At 53.0% G+C, this 25,667-nt stretch overlaps 7 protein-coding genes across 7 annotated transcripts; 3 read left to right on the top strand and 4 right to left on the bottom strand.

The window, feature by feature from the left end:
• Positions 1-337: 337 nt before the first annotated feature.
• Positions 338-4,527, top strand: QC761_208560 (uncharacterized protein). Its single transcript, XM_062876594.1, has 4 exons — positions 338-503; positions 582-3,849; positions 3,905-3,949; positions 4,016-4,527. The coding sequence occupies exons 2-4, from the start codon at positions 3,847-3,849 to the stop codon at positions 4,325-4,327; spliced, it is 360 nt and encodes a 119-aa protein (XP_062735199.1). The 5' UTR covers positions 338-503; positions 582-3,846; the 3' UTR covers positions 4,328-4,527.
• On the bottom strand, positions 1,765-3,546 carry QC761_208570 (uncharacterized protein; the record flags this gene model as incomplete). The annotated part of the gene is made up of 1 exon (XM_062876595.1): positions 1,765-3,546. One exon carries the CDS (start codon positions 3,544-3,546, stop codon positions 1,765-1,767), a length of 1,782 nt encoding a protein of 593 aa, XP_062735200.1.
• On the bottom strand, positions 4,520-7,075 carry QC761_208550 (uncharacterized protein; the record flags this gene model as incomplete). The annotated part of the gene is made up of 4 exons (XM_062876593.1): positions 6,452-7,075; positions 5,780-6,388; positions 5,514-5,726; positions 4,520-5,460 (listed from the first exon to the last, which is right to left on the bottom strand). The coding sequence occupies exons 2-4, from the start codon at positions 6,036-6,038 to the stop codon at positions 4,520-4,522; spliced, it is 1,413 nt and encodes a 470-aa protein (XP_062735198.1). The 5' UTR covers positions 6,039-6,388; positions 6,452-7,075.
• On the top strand, positions 6,485-12,354 carry rga8 (Rho-GTPase-activating protein 8). Its single transcript, XM_062876592.1, is given in 5 exon segments — positions 6,485-7,546; positions 7,620-9,236; positions 9,293-11,555; positions 11,565-11,701; positions 11,813-12,354. Coding segments are annotated over 3 exon segments (2,622 nt in total). The 5' UTR covers positions 6,485-7,500; the 3' UTR covers positions 10,252-11,555; positions 11,565-11,701; positions 11,813-12,354.
• Positions 10,627-11,592, bottom strand: QC761_208530 (uncharacterized protein; the record flags this gene model as incomplete). Its single annotated transcript, XM_062876591.1, has 1 exon — positions 10,627-11,592. One exon carries the CDS (start codon positions 11,590-11,592, stop codon positions 10,627-10,629), a length of 966 nt encoding a protein of 321 aa, XP_062735197.1.
• A 1,294-nt stretch (positions 12,355-13,648) lies between the features above and the next one.
• QC761_0040540 (uncharacterized protein) lies at positions 13,649-20,234 on the bottom strand. The gene is made up of 5 exons (XM_062872352.1): positions 19,726-20,234; positions 19,128-19,529; positions 18,748-19,073; positions 18,419-18,687; positions 13,649-18,265 (listed from the first exon to the last, which is right to left on the bottom strand). Exons 3-4 carry the CDS (start codon positions 18,871-18,873, stop codon positions 18,601-18,603), a joined length of 213 nt encoding a protein of 70 aa, XP_062735195.1. The 5' UTR covers positions 18,874-19,073; positions 19,128-19,529; positions 19,726-20,234; the 3' UTR covers positions 13,649-18,265; positions 18,419-18,600.
• Positions 20,235-21,144: 910 nt separating this feature from the next.
• Positions 21,145-24,844, top strand: QC761_208520 (uncharacterized protein). The gene is made up of 2 exons (XM_062876590.1): positions 21,145-22,594; positions 22,652-24,844. The coding sequence occupies exons 1-2, from the start codon at positions 21,649-21,651 to the stop codon at positions 24,439-24,441; spliced, it is 2,736 nt and encodes a 911-aa protein (XP_062735194.1). The 5' UTR covers positions 21,145-21,648; the 3' UTR covers positions 24,442-24,844.
• The last annotated feature ends 823 nt before the right edge of the window (positions 24,845-25,667 follow it).

Here is a 25,667-nt window from a genome sequence, read left to right as displayed (position 1 = left end):
TAAGAAAGGGATCGGCATCAATGGGGCCACATTGATCTTTGGGCTTGCATATGGAACTCCATAGATGATAGCTGAAGCCATCGGGAACTGAACTCTGACGCCAAAAGGTCCACTCGGGACAGCTTGGCCCTTTCCATGACCTGACGCGATCGCAAAAAGAGAGCCCAAAGGGATTATGACCTGTCACCTTTTGGGGCCCTCTCTGCATGCAACTTGCGTGCAGCCATGGTGGGCCGTCGACGTGGGGGTTTACGAGCCGACGGTGTCCTAACCTCCAAGCGAGAAAGCTTCTCGTTTGCTGGTCCTCACCTTGCGCAGGCGTGCCGCTCCTAAGACAGGGTTCGGATGCTCCTCCGAGGTCTCTCTCAGTCGAAAGATCATGATCTAGAGATCAGACAGCTGCCGAAGCAAATAGAGGGGGAGGGGTTCACAGGGTGGACACCCGCGGATGGCGTCTCCGCTCAGATCACCCTCTCCATCCATCATCCGTCGTGCTGCTGCTGGTGAGAGCTCATGTTGCGGCGTTGCCAAGTTCCATTGCCCCGCACTCAGCAGTCCGGCAACTAATTAGACTCCTCCAGTCAGAGACCGTACCACCACCGCACAGCAACCGGCCTGCACTGTCGTCGGAAAGCTGATGGCTGGTCATGTGTTTCTTGTGAGAGATGAGTACGCAATGTCCAGGTCGACAGCGCCAAGAAGGGGAAAAAAGAGGGGTGGAAACTGGCTGGGAGAAAGCCAACTGAGACTCGGAGTAAAATTGGCCAAGGAGAAACACAGGAACACACACCTCTGCGAGCTTTCAACAGAAAAAAAAAACTCTTGTTCCTGACAAAAGACCGGGGGATGGGATTTCCCCGCCCTGCTGATCAGCCCTCCCGTGTCGTGGCATAGAGACACCCACGTAACAAGATCGAGAAAAGGGGGACGAGGGAAAGCTCTGTTGCTATAATACCCGTTGATAATGTTTAACAACTCTCAGGTTCCTGTCATAGTGTGTTGCCGGCAGCTTGGTGATGATGGGCAAGAGACCCAATCCCACTGCTCGGCCAGTCCGCATTTGGTAGTTGCCGGATATCAACGCGGGTAGAATACCACGATGCACCAGATTCTCCAGGGTGGGGTTGAGTCGATTCTGTCGTCACCTTGCTTCTTCCAACAATAGCCCCCATCGCCAGCACACACTCGCCTGAGCACCTCGGGCTTCGCGAAGTTTCAGCCATCGAGGTGGATGTGACCGCTGTGGAATATGGCTCAGATGCCCATGAGACATGTTAAGATCTGGACCTGGCCGGAAGCTGGGCGGAAAAGACCGGCGAGAACTTGATCCAATAATCTTGACAACCAACATGAACTGTGACGCCACGCTCCCCCCAGCTTGAACCAGACTGCACGACGCAGGTTCGAGGAATGCACCATGGGTGTGACGGCGATAGCAAAAGGCGGGGGGCGTCTTCCCTTCGGCCCTATTGAAGCACGGGACTGGTTCATAATGATTCTGCTGGGTTTCCTGATCTGACATGTCAAATCTCGGCCTTTGGGTGGAGATGTTTGGTGACGGGGGCTGGACAATAGTCGGCTGGCCGCTGGAGGTTCGGCCCGAAGGAATCAAATATCGTTGACGGCTAGCCACAGTCGAGACCTCAAAGAACCATCCGATGTCTGCCGGCGGCCAATGGCTGCAAAACTCAGGGGCCACCAATCGATCACCATACACAAGAAGCAATGAGAAACTTTGCGCATTGATCGATGCCCAATGTCTGATTACCTCTTGATGCCAACCACCACCAGGTTGCGGGGGCTCTCGCGGTAATTGAAAACCGTCTCGACCCAGCAGTCTTGGACGATATCGGAGTGCTCGCGCAAGAAGAGATAGCGGTCAGTGACAATCAGGGATTCTACGACGCATGCGCTGAAGGCCATCAAGCTCCATACGGCGCTGAGCTCTCTCTTCCGATCTCGGAACTCGTCCTCATATCGAACAATTTCCTCGTCCGTGATGTTCCCCATCTTCTCTGTAATGACCTCGTTGTATTGGCTGAACTCGGAGTTGGTGGTCAGCTTCGCAATTGCTCCACGGACATAGGCAGCGAATGAGGTATAGCACTGCTTCCTCAAGGACCCGATTACCACCGGGTTGGTGCTTGTGTTAAAGACACTCTGGTCAGTTTCTTCACCATGATAGATCCGCGAGATGACGCCCCTGTCCAGAAACATCTTTTGGAGGACCGCACGGTAGAAATGGCGGGTAAAGAAGCCGCTGCTTTCCTGCTCAGTCCAGTTCTGAGGCGCTTGACACGCCATCATGCGGGCGGTGATATTCAGTCGGACCCCGTCATCATTGTAAGTGGACACCCTCTCGCTCATGGGGAAGCCCTGGGGGTCTCGCTTCTCTGCTTCTCGTGCAACTCGAGCATTGATGGGCTGCAGACTTGGTCGACCGAACGGGGGCTTGAAAGTAGGGGGACCCAACTTCTCCGTCATCAGGTTGTAACAGCAGCCCACAATGGCTACGGCGTGGATGCATGGGTTCAGCACCATGGAACGAATACCATAATGCGAGAGGTTCCCGCAAGAGTGGATGGATACCGCCATCATAGCGAGCTTGTCTTGGTCAACCTCCTCCTCGCAACCCCTCAGCTGCGAAAGAACACCAGTCAGGTCGGCGTGCTCAAGGCGCCCGACGACATACTCGATGGTTCCCTTCCCCTCCTCGACGGTATACGTGGCCTGCATCTCCTTGCGTGATCTGAGATCGATCGTGGCAAGCTCCTCGTCTGTCACACCGAGTTCTCTTGCGACCCGCTTCAAGGCCTCCTCATCGTTATGCTGAGACGGATCCGTGGCCTCTAGAATCCGGTGGTAGAGCTTCTTGTTCCGAACTCGCTTCTCCTTCTCGGCCAAGCCTGACAGGATATCGAGGTCCTTGGCGCCAGCCATGTTGGCTTCTTTGCTCTCCACTGCTACAATGTGCTTGTTGTAAGGTGGACTTGCAAGAGTACGACCCAAGTAGTTCTGACCAGAGCCAAAGTCGACAAAGTGAGTCAAGTCCTTGCCCCGGGTCTCAGCAATGTCCTCGGCCAGCCTGTCGATGTACCCGGCAAAATGTGTCACTTCGTGAACCTTTTTTGTTTTCATACCAAGGGCGACTGATCGGGGCAGTATGGGGAGCTTGGGCTTGCTAGGCTGAAATGACCGTCTCAACGAATGTTTTCTGATGTCCTTGACATACCGAACAAGCGACTCGGGAGGTGAGCCGGGGCCACGGTTGGGTGAGAGAGATGACAGGTCGTCCCGCATGAGAAAATCGAGAAGAACCATTGGCTCCTTCTCCAGAAGAAAAGCTTGCCATTCCTTGGGCACAGCTGCAACGAAGACGCCGGGTTCGGTTGTGAAAAAGTCCAATATGTGAACACCACCGCAGAGGAAGCGAAAGGTCTCTGAGTTGGTGGTGAAGTCGAGGAGGCTCTCGATGTATTCCTCGGCAGAGGAGAACTCATCCGAGTAGGGGAGGTCCCTCTCTGGTCGTGATTGGAATGTTCTCATGATTGTGAGGTGTGTGAGTTGTCGTGCTGCTCTGATATTCGACTCATTCGGCGAATGAATTTTGGTTGTAAATTCATTTTGGGCAAGACCCCTGCTTGGCTTGCAGCCCAAGTCCAGGCAACCAAATGCCGGGGTCTGCCGGCTGCACCCAGCTGCCAAACGTCCGCCGGATTTTTAATCGGCGGGACCCGGTCGCATCTCGAATTCAAGTTGGGACCTTGTCTGCGACGACATTGGCCCTGGCCCACGATTGCTAGCAACGAGACGGTGACTTGAAGCTGGCAGCCCGCATTCTTCAACATGGTACGAGCTCCCAGTTATGTCCCACAGCTTGCAGTGTGCTAACCATGATCATCAGGTGTCCCTATTCGGTGTCAATTTTCACGAGGCCAAGCTTGTCCAGGTGCGCCGTCTCCTGCCCCTCCAAGACCGACGACGATGAACAGCTATTCTAACCTCCCGACCACAGAAAGCCCTCCAACACTTCTATGCCCTCGGTCCTCAGACTGCGACCCGGATCATGGCCAAGCACTCCATCCACCCCAGAGCCAAGATTGGCACGCTGTCGCCCAAGACCGTCACAGCCCTGACAGCCGAGTTATCAACCATGGTGATAGAAAGCGATGCGCGAAAGATTATCCAGGATAACATCAAACGGTTACGTGACATGGGAACATACCGCGGCAGAAGACACGCCATGAACCTGCCCGTCCGCGGCCAACGGACAAGGAACCAGAACATGACCGCCATCAAGCTCAACAGAGTCGAGCGCAAGGGGTAGAACTTTATATAGGATTTAGAGAGTGGAAGAGGAGACAAGAAACCATTGGCGCGGCGTTAGAGGTTATCCCGGAGTGCAGGAGCTGGAAAAAACCAACAGCCTGGGCCCGGAAAAGAAATCTGTGTTTCTAGTGTACAATACAACAAGCAATGAACAAACAAAAAAAGAAACAAAAAAAAAACCCACCGATAATCACCACAAACTATGCAGCTCATCCTCCATCACCGGCTCCCCTTTCTCTTGCATCTCCCTCGCAACCCTCTCCACCTCCCCCCAAACCCTCAACACATTCTCCCCCACCACCTTCTTCACATCCTCATCCCTCACCCCCTCTTCCAACAACTTGCCAACCAAATCAGGGTACTTGCTCACATCCTCCAATCCTTTCGGTACACTCTCAATCCCATCAAAGTCACTCCCAAACCCCACATGCTCCCACCCAATCCGCTCCCCTATGTACTTGACATGCCTCACCACCTGCTCAATGGTCGCATTCTCCCCATCAAAAACCGGCAACTCCCCCTCCCCACCCTCAACACAACTAATGAAATCCGGCGCAAAATTCACCATCACCACCCCCCCGTTCTGCCTCACCAGATCAAGCACACGATCAGGAACATTCCGCGGGTGAGGGCAGACGGCGAAAGCAGAGGAATGGCTGAACATAACCGGTGCCCTGCTCCCGTTTGTCTTGTCTGGATTCCCACCAAGGACATCGAGCATGGTATCAACAGAAGTGTGAGATAAATCAATAATCATACCTAGCCTGTTCATCTCCCTGATGAGGTCGACACCATAAGGCGCAGAAAGCCCGTGGTGAACAGGGGGTGCGATCCGGACTTTTCTCGGGTCGTCTGGAAGAGTGTCGAGGGCGGAGTCGGCGAATTTGTTGGGGCAGTTGTGCGTTAGGGTTGCGTAGCGGACGCCGAGGGAGTGGTATTGGCGGAGGATGGAGGGGGAGTTGGCTATTTGGTGGAGGCCTTCGATGCCGAGGGGGGAGATGAGCTGGTTGTTTTTGCGGAAGGCGGCGAGAGCGGAGAGGGAGGAGATGTTGATGATGGGGGAAAAGGTTTCTGAGTGGGAGGAGGAGAGGCGGTGGAGGAGGTCGATTTGGGAGAGGGTTGATGTTACGACTGGGACGTGTATTAGGTACCTATGGATGTGGTAGGGTGTAGGGGAGACTGACTGGAACCATAGCTGGAGTCTGAGAAATCTGAACCGTTGGACGGGCAGGGCCAGAATACACTCCAGAAAGCACCGCCGTTCATCCCGGCCCTGAGACGGGGGATGTCAACATGGCCGGTGAGACCGCCTTTGGTGAAGGGCTTGGTGAAGTTGTCGTTGTAGATGTGGTTGTTGTAGTAGGCCCGGAGGAGGATGGCCAGGTCGTTGTGTCCATCTGATATCTAAGTCATTCCTCAGGTTTCATAGATAATTTGATATGCCACTTACCAATCAAGGGTGTATGGCTCAAGATGTGCTTGACGCGCTCTTCAATGCTGTTTGGCAGCTGTGGTTTTGATGCGGGGGGCCTCCGGGGAATATACCCGGCACCGCTTATGGGGAAAAACAGATACGAAAGTAAGAGGCATGAGAATACAACACACAAGGTCACTCTCTTTGCCCTTGCCGGCCTCCGACGTGACCGTGAATCGGAGCCGAAGTCGCCGGCTTCGAGCTCGGCCCACTTGGGGTATCGGTCCGACTTCATCGGAACTGGCAACTTAACCCTCTGTGGATTATTTCTGTTCTTTGGAGACGATAGTGTCGATGCTCCGAAGCTGCATAGACGGCGAGGCAGATTTGTTTGGATACGGGTGTAAAGACGTCAGGGGACGGAGACGGGGATTGATACGCGGCTTAGCAATCCTTAGACTCGGGTCGCTAAAGGGAGGGTGTCTCGGCTAAGCTTCATGACAGCTTTTTAGGACTTTTTGCAAGCGTTCGGGATTTTGATGAGAGTCCGGTATCATGAATCATACAATGTATAATTTCAGAAGCCTGTATTCAATTGGTTTATGAAGTACTTGTTGACGTGCTTTGAGCCCACTGAGATTCTTGCTGATTCTCTCTGTTGCTGTTAAGAAAATTGTCTGTGCACTAACAGAATGATATGTTACTTACCAACCAACCTGTTAGGATGCTGCGGTTGACATGATCCATATATCCCGTCGGCAACTGTTGGCTGTCAGACAGGTATAGTTCATGGGCTCCCTACACGATTGTGCCGCAGATTTCCAGACAAGCTGTGCTCAAGAATATGATATCGTGAGTTGACACGGACAGGCTGGGCGAGCTGGACCCTGCCCAGGCTGGTTGACAGCCCTACACTATTCTTCAGGTGCTTCTAAAACGGTCTCCTTACGTCATCAGTGCCTGGTGGTCGTTCGTCCTCCGAAGCCCAGAACCAACAAGAGCGAGACAAGACATTCCGAACTCTCCAACAAGCCTGATTGTACTGCTGAGATGTCTCTAGCTGAAAAGAGACTTGACGTTTCAAGAAGTCGGTGAGAAAGGGCATTCCGGCTGTTCGTTTCGAGGTGAATGGTGGACATTTGGTGGGCCACAATCTGCTGCAGGGGTTGAGGGGCAGGCCCCCGCTGGTGGCCTCTTGTCGGTCGTCAGTGAAAGCTTTCGGTGCTCTGGCTGTCTGGCCAATGAAACGGCGATGGCGCTGGGTTTCTGCATCCTGGGGTTGTCGGGACACTTGCCTGCTTTCTTGCCGCTTCCATCATTGCGCCGGAATCCAGAACTTTTTTGTTGTTCAACTGAAGCTTCTTTTTCTCTCGTCCCATTGCTTCCTGACCACTGAACTTCAGGTCCCGTCGCGTGCCCTTCCAGACCCGGCCTTCCGGTGCCCTACCAACCGAGTTTTCCCTCTGAACATTTCTACCCAACTGCCCGGTACGGTACCAGCTACTCCGTAGTGTAAGACACTCAGCCTCAATTGCGCTGGAGACGCACACCACACCTCCTTGGCTACGTTCCCCCTGCATCCACCATTTCTGGGGGCCGACTCTTGAAACTGGCTTTACGAGTTCACGACCAGCACAGCACTTCGAATCTTTGTTTACTCTTTGACTTTTCTTCCCGGGCGAGCCGTTGACCTCTAATTCTACCACCCAGTCCAAGTACACGCCACCGCCGAGCGCAATCGGTCGTCTTTCGCAAAGATGCCCGGTTTCGCAGACTCGTTCTGGTCGAATGACTACGCCGCAGGTGAGTTTCTTGCGTGGATTTTTTGGCATGTTCAGTGTGAGGTGGTGAACGGGCCGCGCTGACAGAATTCAAGGACTGGGTGTCCTGTTCGGCAAGCTCCAACAAGGTGTCGTCGAGAACCGCCAGCTTCTAACCATTGCTCGAATGCGCGCCGAGGCCGAAGAGATCTACGGAACCAAGCTATCCGACATCGCCCCAACCGTCGACAAGGTCCAGGGAGGGTTCAACCGCGACGATGGCGCCAGCGTGCGAAAGGCCTATGAAGGTGTGCGGACCGAGATGGAGGAAGCGGCCAAGAATCACAAGAAGATTGCACAGAATATTCGCGACCTGGTTGTGAACCCTTTTGGCCGCTGGTGCGAGGCCCACGAATCCCGGATACAAGATTCGCAAGATGAGCTGCAGTCTCGAATCAAGGCGCACGACAAGCAGGCCGACCTTTGCAAAAAGCTCCGAAGCACCTATTTCAACAAGTGCCGACTACTCGAAGACTTGGAGGAGGAGAATAAGCTGGCGTTCCAAGACCCCGAAACGAGCCCCAAAACTGGCCAAGATATCCCTGAAATCAAGGTCGAACCCGAGATTGCTGAGGAGGAGGAGCCCTACGAGATCGGCGACGAGACTTATACCCCCGACCAAGTCAAGAAGATCCTCGAGCACATGCTGAATACGATCAAGATGGGCGAGACCAAGGTCCCCATTCTCGGCACATATCAAAACACGTCTGCGGGAACCGATATTGTCGAGTATCTTCAACGGCACATGGGAAGCTCAAGCGTGAGCTATGCCGAGAGAATCGGCCAGGATTTGGTAACGCACGGCTTCCTGAGACTGGTTGGTAATGTTGGCAACACGTTCGCCAATAGCTCAAAGATGCACTACCAATGGCGGCCCAAGGCTTTCGAGATGTCTGGTGTGCCAGAAAAGAAGTCGATTTCAAGAGCCTTCTCCATGCCCACCTCTGGGTCTGATGGTTCTGACTCGCCTGTGGTTGGCACTGTTACTGAATATCTCGCCAAGTGGGATGTGCTCAACACTTCCAGGCCGAACGAGACGCCAGCTGAGCGTATGCGCCGGGAGGCCCGGGAGGCGGACGAAAAGTACAAGGCCAGCGTTCTGAAGCTGGATGAAATGAGGTGCGAGCTGGAGGAGGCCATCTTCCTACATCTCAAGTTTCTTGAGCGCTGCGAGCTGGATAGGCTCAAGGCCATCAAGACAGTTGTGTTGGACTTCTCAGGCACTATCAGCAACGTTATTCCTAGCCTCCAGGCCACCGTGGATAACATGATGCTGTTCCAGGAAACAGTGCAGCCGCTTGGCGACTTGCGCTATCTCTTGGAGAACTACCGCACCGGTAGCTTTGCTCCCAAGGTTGTAACGTACGAGAACTACTACAACAAGGTGGATGACCAGACCTTTGGTGTGGATCTCGAGGCCCGAGCCAGGGCTGACAGAAAGCGTGTGCCTATTATCGTTACAACGCTGCTTACCTACTTGGATCATCACTATCCAGACCTCGAGGGCGATGAGGCCCGGAGAGGGGTGTGGCTCCACGAGGTTCCCTTGTCTCAAACGCACAAGTTGAGAGCTTTGGTAAACAATGGCAAGCCGCCTGCGTTGGAAACCTTTGCCGATTTTGACATCCCGACTGTTGCCAGCCTGTTGAAATTATACCTTCTTGAGCTTCCAGGTATGTCCTCTTATCGTTTGCGATTTGCCTTCTGGGCTTTACTGACATTTTTTCAGATTCCTTGGTTTCTTCGCACGTATATGAAATTATTAGAACCATCTATACTACCCCCACCGGCAACGACAGCGATGCCGCCCGCGTGCCCATCCTCCAGCAGACACTGTCTCAATTGAGGCTCACTAATATTGCCACACTGGATGCCTGCATGAACCACTTCACCCGCCTGATCGACCTGACCTCTGCCGATGAGGAGTACATCGTCAAGCTCGCTACTTCCTTGGCCCCTTGCGTGCTTCGCCCTCGCACCGAAACCTCGCTCACCATGGAGGAGAAGCATGCCTACCGCTTGGTCCGTGACTTGTTCGCCCATAAGGACGCCATCTTCAACGAACTCAAGCGTCTCTCTACCAATAACGCGTCTGGATCCCTCCGCGCCAACCCAGGTGGCCGCCCACGAGCCATCTCCACCGACGAAAGCAACCGCAAAGCCCACATGGAGGAGCGCAACCGTGTGCTCCTTGAAAAGGCACAGGGCAGCAGATCTCGTGCTACCTCTCCGGCTCCTGGCCCACGTGGTCATGCCCGTGATAGGTCGGTGGGCAGACCAGAGACTCGTTTCCCGATCTCGACTGGTCTTTCCAGCCCAACACAGGCTCACAGGAAACGGCAGAGCATGGGCCCTGTGCTCCCCAAGAGGACAAGCCTCGAGGTGCCGGACGATGCGAGCATGGGGCTTAGCCACCCCGCTGATGGTAACTTTTTAGGGGGTGCCCTCCCAATTGTGCCTCAGGTGCAGCAGGTAGCGCAGCAGGATAGCGAGGCCGTGTTGGAGAAGAGGAACAGCCTCGGGAGAAGCGGTGCCCGGTTCTCCTCGGGGAGGAGGGTAACGCCTGCTTCGAACAGGACCGAGACGCCACCTCCGAGCAACAATGAGAATATTAACAAGAGAGAGAGCAGTGGAAGTAATGGGGCGCAGAGGGGCGTTGCGTTGGTGGATGCGCCAATGGATTATTAGCAATGTTCCAGCTCAGCGTGCAATAATAACCACATTTGTGTACTCTAGTTTTTATTGCTAGATTTTGGTTTGCGGGTGGTGTTGCCGTCTTTTTCTTTTGTGTTGACTGGATTGTGCTTTTCTGGAGGTTTTAGAGCAGGTGCTGGAGGCTAGCTGGCTACGGTATGTTTGGAATGGCTTATGACGGCGACGGAAATGTTTTGTTGTTTGATATCATTATTGGGGGGTTTGGCTGCTAAAAAGAGACGATTCCAAATGACCTTTTTTTTTTATGTGGGTTTTTATTTTCATCATCACCATTGTTGATTCACCATACCATCCATGACTTGTATCCCCAATCACCTAAACCTCATAATCTTTTTCCCTCGCACCCCCTTAATCCTGCAACATCCTCCACTTTGTCATCCGTCCCCTCAAATCCAGCACCTCCTCCCCACCAACAAAAAAACTCCCATCGCCCCTATGATGCATCATCTTCCCCTTGTCCGTCTCGACCGCTGTCCCATCCAGCCTAAAGTTCTGCTCATTCACCCACCCTTTGACAACCCTCAAAACCCAAAAGTTGTATTTCTTCACTAGCGACTCGTCCTCCACTTTGCACTCTAGATTCCCGATTATGCCGTCACCTCCGACGAGCGCGCAGGAAACCTTTTCTCCTTGGATGGGGTCTAGTTTGAAACGGTCCCATTTTGTTTCGGAGGGGGGGAGGTCGGAAGAGGAGATGTTGCCGATGTCGACGACGGTTTTGGCGAGGGTGAGGTTTGGGATGGAGAGGACGCATTCTTTTGACGAGGAGAGGAGGGAGTAGGAATGGTCCCAGGGGCCGAGGGTTAGGCCTATGAGGGTGGGGGAGGAGTGGGAGATCATGGTGTGGAAGCCTAGGGTCATTAGGTTGTGGGTTTGGGTTTGGGGGTTGCCGGTTGAGACGAGGAGGATGGGGCCGGGTTCGAGGAGGCGGTTGGTTTTTGAGGGGGGGAGGGGGGTGAAGAGGGAGGAGGCTTTTGGGAGGGGGGACATGGCGGGGTGAGATGATGGAGGTGATGAGGGGGTGGTTGTTTTGGTTCGTTTGGACTGGCGAGTGGTGGTTGGTTTGGTAGTGGTGGTGGTGGTGGTGGTTTTGCGTTTTGGCATGGTGAGAGGGGATGCTAGAGTTGAATATGTGTGGAAGGAGGAGGAGTGTATATGAAGTCGAAGTGAAAGGCGATTGTGAAGTCGTTGGTGGTGAGGCTTGTCGGCGATAGGGGATAGGGGGTGAGATGAGAGGTATGACGTCACTCTTGGTTGGTGAAAGAGAGTGCGGCAAGGTGCGAACGGGATGCGAAGGTTTGCTCTTGCTGGCATTGTTATGGTTAGATTAGATATGAGTCAATTGAATTGAAAGAGGAATGGAAACAAGGGGAAAGGATGTACAGAATCCAGCAATCCGTACTCCGGCTTCACTGCCTTGGTTGTAAGTTGATGGTCCAGATAGCTGGGTTAGGGTTGGCCTCTGACCATACCCCTTGAATATCAGTTCTGTATATGTGTGTAGATCATCGCTAAACATCAGTTATGAGGGCAGTTTTTCCCTATCCATACCTGTATAAAATTATTGGCTCCCATCATGACAACTTCTTGGTCCATTCTCAACGCGGCAAAGAAAATTCACTCCGGAAAGCCTTGTCTTAAAGGTTCAAAAACCCTCAACCCAAAAGCCAGGCATTACCGTACCAAGTATCTCATAGACCAAGACTTCATTGTCTACAGGCTCTTTGCCCGCATAAAGCCTGTGGGTTACTTCTTTTGATTGAAGCTCATGGAGAGAAGAACTGACTTTGTCCAGCCAGACGCGCACACCAGTCACATGCCCACCATTGTTGCCAAACAAGAAGGCTCGCATTCATCTCCACATCAATATCGCCCCAGAGTATTGATGATGCACAAGATGTTCGGAACTAAAGAGCCGAGACAGCCTTGAGGTCATCTATCTGGTGTGGTGTTGTCTCAGCGGGTCAAGAACCACTTCACATGAAGACCCCCGAAGTATAACACCATCGATGTTGTCCAACATCAGAACTTTGACTCTGGGCATCATAATCCCGGATGTACCCGAATATTGACGAGACCAAGACAACAGAGACATGTATCTATCATTAGACACAATCATGATTCAGACCCTTACGCCACCTTTGCCTCCGGATCTGAGATCCTTGACGGTTCTTCAAAACTCAACTCTCATGCTGATCACTTGACTACCTAGGTATATCTCAGCTCGGCTTGAAAACACCGAAAGTTATGTGTGAAGTGTGAGAAGTGAGGCGTGAGCTGACTCTGATGTTGTGCAACATTCTTAAACCCTGATGCTCCAAGCCGCGTGGGCGGTAGGCGAGCATCACTGTGTTAGGGGGGCTTTGATACTTGAAGAGATACAACTAGGGACTTGTTGATCGTCTTCAATATCAGGCTTCATGGATCAAGAAGTCAGACCGAGAGTCGCACAAAGTTCAACTCGGAGAAAACCGTGCAGGATATCTTGCCATACCTCGGTATTTGTACTACAGTGGCTTGAGACTGTCGTGCATAAATATCATGGGAATCATGTGTGGGGATGGGAAAACAGGGCATTTTGTGGCCAAGGACAGCTCACATTTGGTGGCTGAAAGATACTGCTTTCCATGCTTAGACATCTAATGCCTTGTTGAGACACAGAGCGCGCTCCAGTCAAAAGTCAAAGAGGCTTTTGACGTCGGTTTATCACAGCCTCCATGTTGTGGTACCTGCAGTGAAAAGCCGTTCGAGTACAACCAGTAAATAACTGCAATTCGTGGTTCAACAGTTTTGGTCTTTGACCTGTCAGTTTTGCCTTCTCGTACTCGGACTGACTTTGTCAAAACTGGCGAATCTCTAGTGAGCAGTAATACTTCCTTGCTGTACACGTACCATTGTTAAGCACCAGTGAATACCTATGAAAGCGTGAAGGCAAACAAACTTTACAAATACCTCATGCTGTACCATGTGAGTGGCCAGCATTCCTCGGTAGCCATTTCCTATCACCGACAGATCTCCAAGCTGGGATTCATACCATCATCGAGAATGCAATGGCAGTATCTCATTCTTGCGAGATGCTAACGAATGAGTGTGGGCCAAAGCCTATCATGGTACCGTTTCACTGTTAGACCGACAAGAGACCACAACACGAGGTACCGCAAAATTGACTAAAAAAAGTGTCAAAGAGACCTCTTTTGTAAGAGACCCTCCAGCTATTTAATATACCATTTGAACGCTAGAGTAGCACTAGTCCATTTGGAACCGAAGCAAAGAAAGTGCTAGCTTTGTTTATCTACCCTACATGTTGATAAACCCATCTCTGTTGACATCAAGCCCGTCAGGTCATCAACCCCCCCTGAAGCCCCTGACAGCCCCTATACTTCCAGACTGATGGTTAGAGCACGACCGCTCCGATGAGCAAATCGACCCACGAAATGGGCTTATCACATCTTGCTCCTAGCATCTTACTCAACAAGTCTTCTTTAATCTACGTTATCTACAAAAACGCTCGTGACCGCCTGTCACGCTGAGCCATCAAGATGAATGTAACAAGCTCCATACATGCGTCAGGAAACGTCATCAAAACGGTTTCCTTGTGATAATCCACAGTCCCAAGTACCCGGATTGTTCTTCTGGGCATTTCTTCTGGGCACTCGCCAATCGCAGCATGATCTCTTCGTCATGATGCCATCAAGGGTCCTTGATCCACAAGCAATACCGAGCCGATACATGAACATATTATTAGAACCATCCTCTATGCTTCCGCTGCATGCGCGGTGCGTGATAGAAGCAACACTCTTCCTCCCCGAAAAGCAACAGAACAACAGAAAAGAAGCATCAAACACAATGCCACCTTTCTCTTTGGGAACAGACTCTTGCCAACATCAAGAAGGAAACCAGGTAAAGACAGCAGCCAAGACATGAGAAAGCTATCCCAAACCAGCAGCTCCTTTTGCTCTTTAATATGAAAGTCCCACGTGTGACAAGTCCCGTCCGTGACATGTCTTGTCCAGTCGGAAAGCAACACAGCGACGCAGGAAAGAGATATATTGCCCAACAAAGCAGAAGAAAAAACCAGGGAAGGAATAGCAGACATAAGCTGGAATAAATGAGTTTCCCACCACCATTGTACAATCACAGCACACTTGTTGCTGTGATTATGATCCCTTCGCATCCCTTCGATCGGAAGTGCTCGGAACTCAGCAGACCAACACATGGCCATGTACTGTATAGTGCCAAACCCAAGGTTAACCATCCTCTTCAAGGAAAGTCATCGACAACATCACCCCCCAAGCCCAAGCCCATGACAGCCGCCGTGCGCGCAGTGAGAGAGGCAATGTCACCCAGGCCTTCCAAGGCAGAGTGTCATCCCTCCAAGACTCCTCATGCACGAGTAATATAAACCGCTGGGCAGTGCCTCCTCTCCTCCACTTCCCGCTCACCCATTCCACCTCTTGATTCTTCTCACTTCATTTATTTTTCCCTCTTGTGCATTCGTCCTGTCGGATTCCGTCACGGCAGACTGGCAAGGTAGTTACGTTCCCAACACCACCCCATCTCAACATATGCCCCCCTCCCCCCACTCTCTGTCCTGGTGGTTGGGCCCAATTGTGTGTCGAGATCAAGAAAGGAAGGCAGTAGAACATTGCGTAGAAGCAGAAGAAGAAAAAGAAGAAGAAGAAGAGTGATAGGATAAGAAAACCCCCCCTCCCCCCCGACAGAACAAGCAAAAGAGAATCACACGGGCTGATATTAACTGACCCTGCCTCACCACGCCTGCCTCATTACCATCCATCAAACAAACACGAAATACCGCCTCGTGCCGGCATCATAACGGCTCGTGTAGGACACGCACACGATGTCCCAACCTCTGTAGGGCTAGTGATGCTATTTTCAGAAAAAAGAAAACGTGACTGCATACCGACCTTACTTAGCTACCGGCGGCCCCAAACAGAAGGGAATGGGCTCGCCAGTACCCCATCCCGTCCGTTGGTAGCCAGAGAACAAAGTTCCGATCGCGCGGTCACCGGAAGGCGGTAGACATCCGAGGGCAGAAGGATAGCACTGACCTGCTGTCCCCTGAAGAAACTTTTGACTAATGATGATGACCTCAACGTCCAAGCACTCGTCAACACCAGGGTCCTACGTCCCCATCGCAACTTACATCTCGTGATGCCTCCCCTCACAACCCCTACAAACCTCTCTCCAACCATTCCTCCCTCCGTCTCCGACCGCATCTACCCTACCCCTCGATTCGGTCCAGTCTCCGACCTCAATGTGTCTCTAGACATGTACCCCAAATCGGATTAGATTCGATCCGAACAACTAGGTAACAGAAGGCCAAACAAAGTAAGGAGAGACATTCTCACTGGGCCCCATTGTCCCTAGTCGCCGCCCCAAATCCCCAACCCTCCTCATCAGAGACAAACGCGCAAATCGTTCCGCCCCCCCGGGTACTTTTGAACATCACTGCCCTCTCCGAACTTTTTTGCCCCGCGTATATCCGCTTTTTTTCCCTTCGAGATGCTACTCTCCCCTCACCTCTTCTCAAGAATGATGAAGGGGGGGGGCAATGATAGGAGAAGACTCGCACATTCGGAGGGTAGGTACCTATTACACACACCACCCAACCAAGAGAGAAAAACGGAGATATTCCTCATCGTGGCAAACGATCATCGGCGATAACCCCAGGGGCTTGGACGAATTATAGGAGTGTACAGAGTCGTCCCGGCTTTGTTCTATGTATGGATATGACACCAACAGCAGCGCACGCAACGCAGGGACGGGATGAACGCTGGTTCTGTCTAGGTGGTGCCTGTGGCGACAAACGCGCGTGAACTATGCAATGGGGGGGCGCCCGTTGTGGCTTTCCCGTTACCCTCCTCTGACGTTAGGAACAGATTGGGCTTTCCTCGAGTCATGGACAACAAAAAAGATGGCACTTTCAATCAGATAGCCAAATCAGCCTCCCCATCTCGTCATTCCATCATCGTAGCCCGGCGCCAATTTAGCTTTCCCAACGGCGTCTCGCCTTTGTAAAAACTGACCAACACCACTCACTAGCCAACAACCAAAGGAAACAGAGTGACATGCCCGAGGTACATCTCGATACCTTTTTCTCTCTGGTGGAGAGAGAAACCAAAATCGTGTCTCGGTGACGGAAAGGGTTTAGACAAAACAAGGCCAAGCCGCGGGGGAAAAGAAAACCAGCCCTAGCCCCAGCTCCGCTTAACCAAACAATCGACGCTTAACCCATCAGGGAATAGCGCAAAAGATTGCAACGTTCCATCCGCAGCGCAGAACAGTGGGTGTGCTTTTTCAAACGGTCGGAGTGTGCTGCAAGAGAAAAGAAACAAAAAGCTTAAAGATAATTTGCTGTTGATGAATAAGAGAGAGATCGCGATGCCCTGCGTCAAACTGACAGCTGCTGAACCAGATGTTGGCGTATCTCAGGAAGGATTCCCCCAGCAGGGTAGGACCTTTCTCTTCGATGACTTCAACGAACCTGCCAGTTAATATGTGGAAAGGGTCCCCGAGCTGACAGACAGGCTGACAAATTTATGGAAAGCGTGACGCCGAGTAGGTCCGTCTCGTCGGTACTGTTTCCCTCAGTTTTCCTGCCCAGCGCAAATCTCCGAACAACGTCGAACATTCTGCCTATATCAGAGTATATAATATCAAAAGTAAGGCGGCAAAGCGGCGCCTTGGAGGCTTTGACGGTCTTCAGCTTTGTGCTTGTCAGCAAACAACCGCAGCTGAGTGACGCCAGACTGCCGAGGCTACGTAAAGACGTGTGCCCCAAGAGTGCCGGTCCACCAGGGCCAAGCCGCCAGGGCCGCAAGCCGACCGTGGGAAGAAAAGGGCCGTTTTCTCAGCCACATCTCTTGGTTCACCACAACTCTGAGATCCGGATCCCCGACTCCCGTCTCTCACCCTCTCGCTGCACTCAAAACCCCCCACCGCCGCCCAGTTGCTCCCAACCCGACAGACCAATCAGTCGTGCAGCAAGGGCCTCGGTCATTGCCCTGAAGCGGTGTAGCTCGCAAGGCCAGACAAGTGAGGGGAACTCCAATAATGGCGGGCAATCCCGTCTGCCCTCGACATCTCACAAAGAGCCTGCATTTGGTGAATAATGATTGGTGAACCCTCTCTTGAAGTTAATCAAGTTTCGCGACACCTCTCACACAAGGCTTCAGCCTATCACCCACTGCTTGCACCTCAGCTGAGAGACACCTCGCAGTGTCGATCTGCCAGCCCGGCGGGAGATGCCACGATGCTATTAATCGCTTCCGCCTTGCTGGTGCTTGGGATCGACAATCACGAACAGGACCAGAGAACGGAATCTGGTGATCAGCATGTGAAGACGAGCAACGAGAAACAGGCAAGTATAGCGTAAGGTACTAAAGTGTGTAGCCGTCCAGCGCGCCGATAGCCAAGACGTTTCTACCCAAATTGCAGGTTCAGAAGCGCCGTTTCGTCCACAAACGCAATGGCATTTTCGCAACGAGGAAGGATGGGGGGAAAAGGGAATTGTGGGGCGCAAGTTGTGACGAGATAGAAGCTTCGATGCATGTTTCTTTCTGGCTTCTAGCGCTGGTAGCCAAATGCAGGTGGCTGTATCGCCGTCTCTTGCTGCTTGGCTGCTTTGCCAGCGCGTGACTTGTCGTTGCTTGGTCTGGCGGTGGACAAGACGCTACCGTCTTTTAGTGTCCGACAAGAGCCTCGCGAGCCTCGAGGGAACGTTGAGAAGGACGCCGTTTTCGTCCGGCTGCATCCGCAGGTTGGGGTGTCTTGTTGTTAGTCAACGACTTGTTTTCTGGTGGCTCTTGCATGCAGTGGAAGTCGGCGACCACTCGAACGTGACCCCCACCAAATATCGCCGTGTGCGCTGTGATGATGAGGGGTTTGAGGTTTACTTCAGGCCCTTGCTGTGGCGCTGGTCTGGACCGCTTCAACGGAGCGTAATGACCTGGCTCTGGTGATATCGCTGCATGTCGACGAGTTATTGACGATGACCACACGGATAGGAATAGTGCCAAGTTCAAGGTGTAGCGAGCTCACATGCCATATATCCGAGTTGGGTTGACAACAAAAAGAGGGGATAGTTAGAGAGGTCAGGGTACAGGGTGTAACGACTGACCTAGTCCCTAAGCTAGCGCATGAACCACTTGCTCGATACACCACAAACGAGTTTGTATGAAGTCCATCTCGAGTGTGGTCGTTTAAAAGCTGATCCCCTGACAACCCCTCCCGAACCCTTTCCTTGGCGAGAACGGAAGCGCTGTCAAGACCGTGCCGTGGCCTCTGACTTGCCGACATTGCTTATTTCTCTATTGTGGTGTCGACGGAAGTGTTGTCCTGGTCTGGAAAGATCCAGTGTTGCTCATCTTGGGCCTGTAAGATGCGTGTCTTTCCTTCGTCAGCGGCGAGCCGTGGCGGTGCTTGGCGCAGCGAATCAAGGCAACGTACGTATATGTCGTCTTCCATGATGAGTGAGAACTTGTATGTGGCAAAAGCACCAACTGCGAAGGGGAAAACTGCGCGAAGGGTCCATGAGACCGTGTCCTCGACGGGCGAAAAATACCTCGAGCTCATACTGCAAACAGCTCCATCAAGAAGTCACAAGCGAATCTCGTCATCGAGACGATGTCGTGCATTGTGGCTTCTGGCGTCAGTTTCGCCATGGTCTGGTCTCCGTTATTGAACCCTGGGCGACAGGGCCTGAGGGCGGCTCTGATGAACTCCGTTTCTCGGCTCAGAACCCACGAACCCTTACCTTGACGATCATGTTTCGCCTTATGTCGTTTAATATTAAACCTCAAAGCCTCGGTGTGGTTTTCAAGGCCCACCATCCGAGATATTGCTGCCCGCCTGTTGATATGAACTGCTCGGCGGGATTATTCGGGCATGGCCGACAGCAAGTGTGCTGATAAGGGAGCCTCCGCCCCTAGCATCTCTGAGGCCTAGTGTGGAAGGTCTCTAGAAGCCTGCACAGAAGGCTTTCGGCGGTGGCTGATTCGTCTTGGGCGCTGGGCGTGCCTGAGCAAGCTGGTCGTGATCAGCATCATGCAGCATAATGGTCTTGTTCTGATCATGACATGACATGACAAGTTGGCAACACCATCTGCAGAAAACATGTTTCCTTATCAGACTATTTTAGTCGTTTCTGATGTCCTGTAATGAAGTACCCTCCCACCGAGACCAGGAAGGTCTCACGAGATTCCTGAAGAAGGCAGAGACCACGACTGGTGCTGCACGTCGTCAGTGTTTGCTGAACCCAGTAACCAGACAATGACTGGCCGAATATATTAAATGCTGTCACTAGCTCGGTGATGGGGAAACCCAACGCATGTTGAAAGGACCCCCACTCCTGCGCAATAGCTTCAATGCAATGAATCGTGTGCTTGCTGCCATTGCTTGTTGCATTGCGAGAGGAGGATGTCTCACATGGCTGTCGATATAGTGGCTGCTTCGTGGGCTTGAGGCTGACGAGGGACTATCAAATGTATATTGCATCTTCCCTTTGGCGTCCTCGGGTCGGGTAGCGTCGTCAATGCGGTCTCAGATACGGGACGGTCGCTTGTTGATGTGGAATACGGGCCTTGCTCGCAATAGGTACCGGCACAGGGTCGCAATCACCGACTGGCAGGCGGTTTTGCTCAAAGCGGACGACGCCGTTGTCAGATGGGGGTCAGTCCAGCCAGAGCGGTGCCTCCTGGCGTTGAGAGGCCCATTTTGCCGTGATTTTGATTTTATGGAGCCTCATGCTTCGTGTTAGCGTTTGTGATAACAAGAGATGTCGTCCGGCCAGCTGTAAGAAAGTAAAAGCGCCGAATGTGAAGTGTTGGTAAGCGCGAACTAGGTTGATCCAGTTCAAGTTGCTGAAAGTTCAAAATATCAGTGAAAACTGTGGCAAATGGCGGGGCACTACATGTGTAAACGGACGGGACGGCAGGGTCAGCCACAAACCCCCGCGCTGCCCCGCTGGCGCTGGGGCATCTCTACAGGGGACCTGTTAACGCCAACCTCGCTCCAAATTCTCGCATTCACAGTGACAGCGACAGCACTCTTGAATCTGTTGTGTACGTCGCAGTCGCCAAACACAAGCTCTTCGGTTGACCAAGGGATTCTTTAGCGCCCCAAACACCATGAATTTCACAACTCTTACAACGAGAGAGCGGTGACAGAGAGACTCCAGGGAGAGATAGAGCTTGAAACAGACCGTCAGGGCACGGGGCATTTGCGGTGTCTCCGAGACTTCTTGATCTCTTGCCGGTCGGCCAATTCTGAAGCCTTTGGGATTTGGGTTCGGTCTCCCTTTCAGTCGGAATAATTACACTTCACTGGCCATAATCCCTCAGGCTAACTCGCCCATCTCACTCTCAATCCTCGATGCCCTCCCCCCTCCAATGGCAGCCCAACAACCCATCTTAACCGTCTTTTTATTCCGAAAATCATCACTGTCTCACCTGAGTATGCGACTGGGGTCTATCATGGACGAGTGGATGGATATGGTGGACAGGTGAAAGAGAGAATGTGGGACGCAATGGGGTCTTCCTTGGCCCTCTCCACTGACCAGACTCCAACTCCCGCCCGTCCCCTGTTGTAACTCGTCGCCGCCCAGCTCGCGGCCGTTGTACCCACTCCAGAACCTCGTCCGCTCCTCCGACCGATCCTCCCTTGGGCCCTGGTCGGTACGGAGGTACTTGGGTGGTACCTGTGGGAAGGGGGCGTTGGCGCGCTGCACGGGGGGACGGGGGGGAGGGTGGTAGGGGTAGGGGGAGGGGAGGAGAGGGAGGGGGGGTCAGGTTGCCGGGCATGGGATGGGCTGCATGCAGACCGTGTGTCTCTTTCTTGCTGCTGGGTGCCTCGGTGGAAGTGCTTGGGAGCTGCTGTTTAATAAAACAGAACACCCTACACACACACGGCTCGCGGCCTTGCCTTGCTCTCATATGTTGCCCTCTTTCCCAATCTGATTCATTTCTCATCCCATCCCATCCCACTTCATCCCATCTCATCTCGACCATTCCCAGCTTCCAGGTTCAACCTCCCTCTCGGCTGCGAGACATACACAGGCTCCAGTGTCTCTCTCACGCAGCGTGCTATGTGCCCCGAGTCTTGCCATATTAATACCCGTTCACCCACTCCAGCCAGCATCCGCTGTCTCTCGAGGGCCACACCTTGTGTTCAATAACATTTGCCTCTTCACAAGGCCTTCTGTCGGTTGCCCTGCTGTGCGGATCTGCACGAGACTTCCCGGGAATTCGGAATTGGCCTTACCAGCAACTACATCGAGACTCATTACTTTAACCGGCGGTGGAAACTTTGAACGGATCAACACCACTACAACTACCATCATCATCAGATATCATGACTGCACCAATCAACACGCCGTCGACAGGAGCAGCGAAGGATGCTGCCTCGGCCAGGAAGCGCAGAAGAAGAGCCCCAGCCGGCGGGGCCGCAGACGACTGCTTTACTTGCGCCAAGCGGAATGTGAAGTGTGATCGGAGGAGACCGTATTGCTCGCAGTGCTTGGAGATTGGTAACGAGTGCTCTGGCTACAAGACGCAGCTCACATGGGGTGTTGGCGTGGCCAGTCGGGGCAAGCTTCGCGGGTTGTCGCTTCCCATTGCAAAGGCACCACCAGTCAACCAAGCCAAGACGAGCCTTTCCAGCATCAAGTCACCAACGACCACGACACGCTCTCGGACGACCTCCGTCACTTCGAACGGTCAGTGGCCAACCGAGCAGGATGAGCGGGCAGTTCGCGGCGACCTGGAAATGGGCCACGGGCGGAGCCCCTCTATCACGATACCTCCTTTTCACCACCACCCTTACGACATGTCGCACATGTCTCCTACCGAATCCGCGCCGCCGGGATGGACTCATATTCCCTTCTCGTCCAGCATGCCCCCAGTAGATGGTCCGAGGTTTCCTCCACCACGCAGTCTTCACATTCCCGTGTCGACTCCTGGTGACATGATGATGCACCGGGAAATGATCCACACTCCCCTGGACACCATGAGCGAGGTTGACTACATGTCTCCCATTGCTCACTCGTTTCCGAGAGACGACGTGCCACAATACATCCACAGCCCTATTGTCTACGACGGATTCCACAATCACGGGTCGCCGGTTCCACAGAGCCCAACAGGTGGCATCATGATTGAGCAGCCCCGGGCACCAACCTCTTGCCCCAGCCTCGTATATGGTCCATCAGAACCCGCTTCGAGTCTTCAATCTCACATGTCTCATGTAGAGTCCTTGGAAGCCCAGCTCAGTCGCAAGCTCCCACATGAATGCGACGTCATGGGTGAGTTTCGTTACCCACAACAACCGTATCACATACGCTGACCTCAAGACGCAAAAGCTCCTGGCACACCTGACTTGGACACGTACGGAAGCAGTGTCCAGTCTCACCACGGCTCTTTCTGGGCCCCCTCGAACGCGGATGAGGATTCGCTCTCCTGCAGCGTCAATGAAAGGACCCAAGCCCCCTGGGCGAACTCATATCCTTCACAGTCACCATCACCCGTCTTGCAGATGAGCCCAGATCTCGCCACCAAGATGCCATTCTTCATCGACTACTACGAGAAGTCCATGTGCCCTAGCATGGTGTTTATCGATGGCCCCAACAACCCCTTCCGAGAGCATATTCTTGGCCTTGCCAACAGCAGCCGGAGCTTGCAGCACGCCATCTGCGCGCTGGCCGCCTGCAACCTCAGGATGAAGCGCAAACTCAGTCTCGGTCAACACAGTTTCGACATGAGAGAGAAGAGTCCCGTGGAGAGCCCCTCGGATGGGCAAGATCAGTCATTGACTGAAGAATACCAACACAGAAACTTGGCAGTACGGTTACTTGACGAGCAGCTCAACGACGCGGAAAAGTCAACACAGGACTCCGTTTTGGCCACCATCTTGTTGCTCTGCCACTACAGAATGGCCGAGTCAGGGGTTGCCAAGTTTCACACACAGTTTGCCGGAGTCAAGAAGATTCTAGGCATGCGCCGGATGTCTCCTTACCCACCATCAAGAGACTCGGCCTGGATGGAGGCGCTCTTCACATACTTTGATGCCATCTCCGCCAGTGTTAACGACAGAGAAGCCCAGCTCAACACGAGCTTTTACGGTGTTCTCCCTGATGCACAGCTCCTCCCACCCGGAGCTGAGAACCTCGTCGGCTGCGACCGCGAGCTCTTCAGGACTATTATTAAACTTGGCCGACTTAACCTGCTTTCTCAGCAGCGACCAGTCCAGAACCTCCTCGCCTCCTCGCCACTCCCCCGGGCAAATGATACCTCGCGTTCCGTCTCCCCGCTCGGTGCGCCATTCAAGTCATCTCCCCTCAGCGGCCCCGACCACCACCACAGCCTCTTTGGCGGCCTTCCCCACCCCATCAACAGCAGCGTCCGCTTCGACGGCAACGGGTTTGGCTCCACCCTCGACGACAATGAGCATCTCGGCGCCAACTCGATGCAATCACCCTCCTCCGCCTACGATGACCACCGCAGCGCCTTCTGGCGCGAGTGGAAAGAGGCCCGCATCGCCCTCCAAACCTGGGAATTCGACTCCAACCGCGTCCGGGCCTCGCTCACCGGCCCGCCGCTCCCGCTTCCATCCCTCTCTTCCTCTCCCACATCCCCAGGAGTAGGAATGGGAGTTGGCGCTGGTGTCAATGGCACCACCCCACCCCCGACCGCGACTCAGATCCGGGATCTCAACTCCCTCTCCGAAGCCTTCCGGTATGCCGCGCTCTTGTACACCGAGCGTCTTGCCAGCCCTCACTCCCCCTCCACCCACAACAACTTCCGCAACTTGGTCTCTCAGGTGGTCTACTACGCCACCAGCCTCGAAGCGGGTTCCTCCGCGGAGAAGTTTCTGCTCTGGCCGCTTTTTGTTGCGGGAAGCGAGTGCGTCAATGAGCTGCAGCAGAATATTGTCCGGTCCAAGTGCAGGGAGATTATGAACCGGAGCGGGTACATGAACAACCTTGCCGCGTTGGAAGTGCTTGAGCGGCTCTGGGCTGGGGAGGGGGTGCAAGTCAAAGATGAGTACAACAGGATGAGGCCGGGCACGGCGGGGCAGCAGCAGAGGGGCGGGCCGTTTAATTGGATCAAGTGTATTGGGGGGAATCAGGAGGTGGAGTGGATTATGTTTTGATGTTGATATGGATTGGGACGGATATGATATGAAAAGGGGGGTTACCTACCTAGTTGCCCTGGATTTATGGCAACAGTGAGTGAGGTACATCAGTGATGGCGACCTGCACATTACACACACACACACAACACACATACCGACATCTCTTTGTTTATTATATCATTTCTTGTTGTTTACTTTTTATTTATACCTACCTATTTAGCTACCGTGGTTATACCTTTACCTGTCAGGGTTTTGGGAACAAGAGCAGGTTCTTGATGGCGGGGGGGAAGAGGAGAAAGCTATGGGTACATGTTTTATCAGATACAATTGTTGAAACTTTTGCAAAAACATTGCAAAACATTCACAACACTCTTCCAACTATAAGCACATGCAAAACACTGGTGACAAATGTTCAACTACCTATGAAGAGCTCTATGGCACGGACATGGAGTCTTGTGAGGAGCCTTCATACATGCTGTACGCGAGGTGTGTCATGTGCCATATCCGCATTAGATGCTCATCTCAGTAGGCAATGCACACTTCTCTCACCTGGATGAATGTCCGTGTGAGCGAGTGTGTCCCCATCTCGGGTAGCCCTTCAGAGACGCCCACAGTCTCAGCTCGGCATATGTTCTTTCCTGGAAATTGTCAGGTTCGTCTGTGCCTCGGACGGGACTCGCCCTCTCCTCCCTCCCACAATCCACACAGCTTGCTGACCCCCTCCTCAGGTGGGTAAGCAAAACATTCGGGGTATCCCATGTTACATCAGATCTACCACCTCACCAGAAGAATACTTCAGAGGTACATCCTCAACCGATCGACGTTCCCCCTCCCTTTCCCCTGCCCCCGTCAAGTCTAATGTATCTCTATCACATCACTACTGCCAGCTGGTTACAACCCGCGTTCTAGTCCTTGCCAACCTACCGTTGCAGACCTTCTCGAAGCCAACGTCTCGGTGAGTGAATCGAGGTGGCTTACCCGGTTTGAGCACAAAGCCGCGCTTAACAGACCGTCGCTATAGTGTCTCTCACGATAACCTCTTTCTTGAACATGACAAACAAGTGGAGAACTGGCAATGGAGACAGAGAGATAAAGCACGCAATCTGGATGTAACTGCAGAAAATGCAAAACGGCTCCATCGACTCCATCAACAAAGTTGTAGCCAACAAGGAACGCAAAGGAACGACAAGCTTCGCGGTTAATGTGTTCTTTTTTTCCCCCATGCCGCCTTCGCTTACCCCCCT

This window comes from Podospora bellae-mahoneyi, chromosome 2, assembly GCF_035222275.1.
Source record: "Podospora bellae-mahoneyi strain CBS 112042 chromosome 2, whole genome shotgun sequence".
Classification (NCBI taxonomy): Eukaryota; Fungi; Ascomycota; class Sordariomycetes; order Sordariales; family Podosporaceae; genus Podospora; species Podospora bellae-mahoneyi.
Note: the sequence above shows the minus strand (reverse complement) of the source record. Positions and strands in the feature narration are given on the sequence as shown.

Bases quoted from the DNA above. Each gene is read 5' to 3' on its own strand.
- QC761_0040540 (XM_062872352.1), bottom strand. From the start codon at position 18,873: ATGAGCTCGAGGTATTTTTCGCCCGTCGAGGACACGGTCTCATGGACC. The intron at 18,688-18,747 runs GTACGTTGCCTT...GACGAAGGAAAG, and splicing joins TCATGGAAGACGACATATAC to ACACGCATCTTACAGGCCCA.
- QC761_208560 (XM_062876594.1), top strand. The intron at 3,950-4,015 runs GTGCGCCGTCTC...TCCCGACCACAG, and splicing joins ACGAGGCCAAGCTTGTCCAG to AAAGCCCTCCAACACTTCTA.
- QC761_208520 (XM_062876590.1), top strand. From the start codon at position 21,649: ATGACTGCACCAATCAACACGCCGTCGACAGGAGCAGCGAAGGATGCT. The intron at 22,595-22,651 runs GTGAGTTTCGTT...AAGACGCAAAAG, and splicing joins ACATGAATGCGACGTCATGG to CTCCTGGCACACCTGACTTG.